Source organism: Lucilia cuprina, chromosome 6, assembly GCF_022045245.1.
Source record: "Lucilia cuprina isolate Lc7/37 chromosome 6, ASM2204524v1, whole genome shotgun sequence".
In the NCBI taxonomy this organism is placed as follows: Eukaryota; Metazoa; Arthropoda; class Insecta; order Diptera; family Calliphoridae; genus Lucilia; species Lucilia cuprina.
Genome location: NC_060954.1, coordinates 14,058,288 through 14,063,675, shown reverse-complemented (window position 1 = coordinate 14,063,675; position 5,388 = coordinate 14,058,288). Strand labels below are relative to the sequence as shown.

Sequence of the window (5,388 nt, the reverse complement as noted above, 5' to 3'; positions counted from 1 at the left end):
CATTTGCCTTGCATTTGATAAAAGTTCAAGTCTCTTTTATTACTATTGTATAACAGAGAAAAAGCTCTTGATCTCGCTTTTTTCATTTAAGCTTTTCAAAGCTTATTATTTAAGTTATTATAAAAGTTTATTAAGCTATCGCTTAGCGTTCACTTTCTCTTGGTTTATGGTGAACTTTTGAAATTTTTATCAAAAGTTATGATGTGAAGTCTAAAGCTTTATTTTGCTGACAATTCTGTTAAACTGTTGTGATAACTTTAAGCTTTATTGTTATCATGACCATCATTATATAACAGGCAAAGATCTCTTGATGTCTCTATTTCATTTAAGCTTTTAAAAGTTTGATATTAATTGAGTTATTATAATAGATTATTAAGCTTTTACTTAGCGGTATCTTTCTCTTGGTTTGTTTTAAACTTTTGAATGTTAAGATCAAAAGTTTCACTTTGAATTCACCAAAGACTATAAGAAAACTAAAAGTCTAAAGCTTTATTTTGCTGAAATATTCGGTTACACTCTTTTGGCAGCTTTAAGCTTTATTTTAACTTAAGTTATGAATAATAATTTGTTAAGCTTTCTTTAAAAATCAAGTTACTTTTATTAGCAGAATATAATAGGAAACATGCTCGTAAACTTGATCTTTCTTCTATGCTTTTGAAAGCTTAAAAGGCTTTAATTATTAAGCAGAATCATTATCTTTTTCACTCTTATATTTTCTTTCTTTTAAGCTAAACCTTTATGCTTTAAAAAGCTTAAATCCTTTAATTATGTCTTTAAAATTTAACCTTTTTCTTTCTTTTAAAAGCTTTAAAAAGCTTAAAACTTTGAAATTTCAGGGATTTTAAACTTCTTTCTCTCTTTTCAGTTATAACTTAATGCTCTCTCTCTCTCTCTCTCTCTCTGAAGATTAATGCTTTGAAAAACTCAACTGTTTTACTTTTTAAACAAACTTTCGAAAACTTTAAAGTTTCAAGAAAAAAGTTCTCTTATTCTCTCTCGCTTTTAAGCTTAAAAAAATATGTGTATCTCTAGTAAAAAGCTCAATTTATTGAGAAATATTGTTAAAGGCTTTAGGAATGCCCCAGCTTTTTTACAAAAACTGTAAAGATAATTTTGTTAAATTTGTAAAAATCCAAAATGAACAATTAAAATGAATGAATGAACTTATTTTTTTATAATAAAAACCCGCCCGCTTTTTTTGTTTAAAACTTAAACTAATTTATTTAATTATTTATTATAAAATTAATAATAATTATTGCAACGAGATTAAGGACAGTTCCCTTTATAATTTAAACTATAGCGATAGAAAAAATAAACAAAGAAACAAACAAAAAAGAAGATAGAAACTATAAGAATAATATTACAATAAACAAAAAGAAGATGAAAAAGAAGAAACAAAAATAATAATAATATAAAAATATACAGTCTCATCCTGATACAACATGATCGCCGGAAAATGAAAACTTACAAACCATGATCGTTGGTATTGAGAAAACTTCGACAGACCCGACTCACTTCGGGATTATTGTGATTGATCAGTTGCATGTAGATTTGTTTATGCAGCTGCAGTTCATTGGTCATTTCTTGCAGTTGTCGCAGAAGAGCATCTTTTTCCTTGAGCAAACTTTTAACACGTTCCTCTACTTCACGTGAACGTACCTTGGCTTTCTCCCGGGATTTACGCACGGCTATATTGTTGCGCTCACGACGACGACGATACTCCTCGGTGCCTTTGTCCACATGTTTGAGTGATTGTTTGCGCTGTTGATGCACCTGTTTGTTGTGATGCTTAAGCAGATGGGCACCAGCGGCTAGATGAGGCAAATTAACGGCAGAATGATGAGCCAAAACATTGGCCGAGGTAAGAGTATTGAAATTGTTGGAGTTTTGTGAGGAAGAATTATTGGAATTACCATTACCGTTGGCATTCTGATAGGGATTGTAGAGACCATTGGCAGAACCGTTGGTTATAAAGGCGGCAGCTGCAGCATTGTTGGCGGCATTGGTCTCTTGCAAATGACGCCGGTATTCGGGATCTATGGGTTCTTCTTTAATGGTAGAGGTATCCGAACCCACCGAAGAGTTTTCATCACTGGAATTATTGCTATAGGAGGCATTCGAGTGTACCGCCTGAGGCATATAGGCCAAAGGATTACGTCCATATTGATGCTGTTGTGTGCGCAACGTTTGCTGCTGTAGTTGATGTTGTTGTAAGACTTTGGCGGCTGCCGTAACCATACCATTGGGCGGTAGAGTAGCTGACAATACACCCGGACTGGTAACCATATCACTGAATATACCCAATGTTTCCTGATCACGAAAACTATCATCGATTAAATGTTGCAAGTCTAATGAGATCTCTTGGGCGGTTAATTCATCTAAATCGTTTTGTGTATACTGTTGCATGATTTGTTTCTGCAACAAGTTGACATTATTAACATTTGCATTCAAAACGGAATTGTTATTGTTGTTATTATTCATAGCCGCCGCCTGATGCATTTGATGCATGGCATGTTGTTTAACCACCAAACCGGCACCAACACCACCCACACCAACTACACCATTAACCTGTTGCTGTTGTTGCGTATTATTATTGTTATTGTCATTTTGTTGCTGCTGCTGTTGTTGTGTATTCTGTTGCTGTTGTTGTGTATTCTGTTGCTGTTGTTGTTGCTGCTGCTGCTGTTGCGAGGACATGGCCGTTAAGGTTATCTGACCAATAATGGCCTGTTGAGGCGGCGGCTGTTTCTTCAAATCCAATTGTGTTAGAGTTTGTACGGTATCGTACATTTGTGGTGATTCCATGTTGAGCATTTTTAATTGTGAAAATGAAGGCAAAATTTTGACGGTGTTTTTGTTTGTTGTTGTAATGTTTGAAGTTTCCAAACTGGTCAGAAGAAAAATTTTAAGATTTTCTTTTATTTTGTTTTTATTTTAATATTTTCTTTGCCAAAATGGTTTCTTTCTTAAACCATTTTAAATAAAAGAGAAATATTTATAGTCTATATTATACAAAAGGATCATAAAGAGATCATTTGGAATATAATTTTGCTTAGAATTTTAACTTCTTCTTATTGCTGAATTACTTAATTTTGTTGTTTATTATTTTGTTATTGTTTTCTTGCGGCAAAAAAAAAAGATGTAAACAAACTTTTGTTTTGGTTTTGTTTTTCTCTGCTTTCTTCTTGAGCAGAGAGAGTATCCTGTTGTGATTGTTGTTTTGAAATTTTGCTTTTTGTTGAGGGTTTCTTTTTAGCCGTAATTGTTGTAGTTGTTGTTGTTGTTGTTTAAAGTTTTTGTTGACTTTTTTGTAATGTTATTGTTGCTTTTATTTTCTTTAAAAATCCTTGTTATTGTTTTGTTGTTTTAACTTTAGATATTTTGACACTTCTTGTTTTGTTTATAAACACTTGTTGTTTGTTTTTGCTTAATCAGCTGTTGGTGGTGGTTATTAAAAAAAAGTCTTTTGTAAAGTTTTTTTTTTTGATAATTTTTTTTGTTAAGGTTCTTTTTTTTAGAGAAAAATGCTAAAATTTTATAGAAAATTATTAATATTTATAATAAAATTTATTTAAAATTATTAATTAATACAAAAATTAACAATTTTAAATAGATTTTATAGGTGTTAAACTTTTTCGAATAAAAACACTTTTTGTGTGAAATATTTCTTAAAATTTTGAGTTTTTTATTGATTTTTATTAATTATATTAAGTTTTTCTTAAAATTTTGTTTAATTAAAAGATTTTAAAGTTTTTATCTTAAAAATATTGAAGTTTTTTATTAATTTTATAAAGTTTTTGTTTGCATTTCGTTTACTAAAGAGTTTTTAAAGAATTTTTCTTAAAAATATTGAAACTTTTTAAAGTTTTTTTGTTTTTAAAGTATTTTTCTTTAAGTTTCTGTTTTGAGTTTTGTTTAAATTACAATTTTTTGTAAAAATATTGTAAATTTTTGTTTTTCAAAAGTTTTTCTTCAAATTTTTGGTTTAAATTTTGTTTAGATTTCCATTTTTAAGGAAGTTTTGTTAAAATATTGAATTTGTTTAAAGTTTTTCAATAATTTTTAGAATATTTTAAAAATTTTTGTTTTAAATTATAATTTTATTAAAACTTTTATTATAAAATATTGAAATTGTGTTGAATTTAAACTTTCCAAAGTTCACTTTTTAATCAAAATGTTGTGGTATTGATTTTTTTTAATTTTAATCAAAGTTGTTTGAATTTTAAAGCTTTTTATTAAAATTTTTCAATATTTTTATAGTTTGTTTTATTTTTAAACACTTTTAAATAAAAAAATTATAGTTTTTTTGTCCCGGTTTGAAATTTTTAATTTTCTTTTCACAAATTGTTTTTTAATAATTTTCAATATATTTTTTTATAATTCTTTATTATTAAAAAGTAAAATTTTTGTAAAATTGTTTAAAATTTTTATTCAAAATATTTTAATATTCCTTTTTTTAATTCTTTTATTTTGTTTATAAAACTTTCACTATTTTTTTTATAGATTTTGCTGAGTTTTTCTAGTTTTTTTAAGTTAATAAAAATTTTAAAAGTTTTTTATTTTTTAATAAAACTTTATAATTTTTCCAAATTTTTTAATAAAAAAATATTTTTTAAACTTTTTTTTCAAAAATAATAGTTTTTATAAAATTTTTAAGTTTTTCACAAAATGCAAATCAATATTTTTGTAGAAAATTTCAAAATTTTTGTATTTTTTTAAATAATAGTTTTTTTTAATTTTTTAAAATTATTAATTATAATTTTTTTATTAAGTTTACAGTTTTTATTAAATTTTAAAACAATATTTTTTAAATAATAATTTTGAAATTTTTATTTATTTTTTTTATAAAAATTTTGTTAAAAAACACACACTTGTTTAAAAAAAATCTCCTTATATCCGCTTCAACAAAAACTTCCGTTTCCCGTTACTTAATTACAGCAAAATTAATTTTTTTTTAAATAAATCAAATTTTATTATTTATTTTAATTTTTTTTAATAAATAAAAACAAATTGTATTTTATTTAATTTTCTTTATATTTTTTTATTTATTTTAATTTAATTTTTGTTTTTTGTTTAAACGTCTTAATACGACTGAAGTGTTTCACAAGTGATGCAACAGATTTTATATTATTTTCGTCTTTTTAGTTGCTTTTCGTATAAATTTTCTTCTTCTTTATGATTTTGTTTTTTTTTTTTTTTTTTTTCTTTTGCTTTAATCAAAAATATTTGCTTTTTTTACAAGAAGTGCGCGTCCGCATCCGTTTAGCTTTGGCCCATAACTATTAACTACTCTACGTAAGACGCGACGTATGTACTCAAAGCTGGAACGCGAGCGTTGTAAAAATACGAGTAGTGGTATTAGAGTTAGTAAAAGAAGTAGTAGTTAGT

At 26.4% G+C, this 5,388-nt stretch overlaps 1 protein-coding gene across 1 annotated transcript; it reads right to left on the bottom strand.

Annotated features, from left to right (window-relative positions):
- Positions 1-573: 573 nt before the first annotated feature.
- Positions 574-3,388, bottom strand: LOC111682006 (CCAAT/enhancer-binding protein). The gene has a single exon (XM_023443918.2). It carries the CDS (start codon positions 2,812-2,814, stop codon positions 1,465-1,467), a length of 1,350 nt encoding a protein of 449 aa, XP_023299686.2. The 5' UTR covers positions 2,815-3,388; the 3' UTR covers positions 574-1,464.
- Positions 3,389-5,388: the final 2,000 nt, after the last annotated feature.

What these genes read in the sequence shown, in the direction of transcription:
- LOC111682006 (XM_023443918.2), bottom strand. Translation starts at nt 2,814, where the DNA reads ATGCTCAACATGGAATCACCACAAATGTACGATACCGTACAAACTCTA.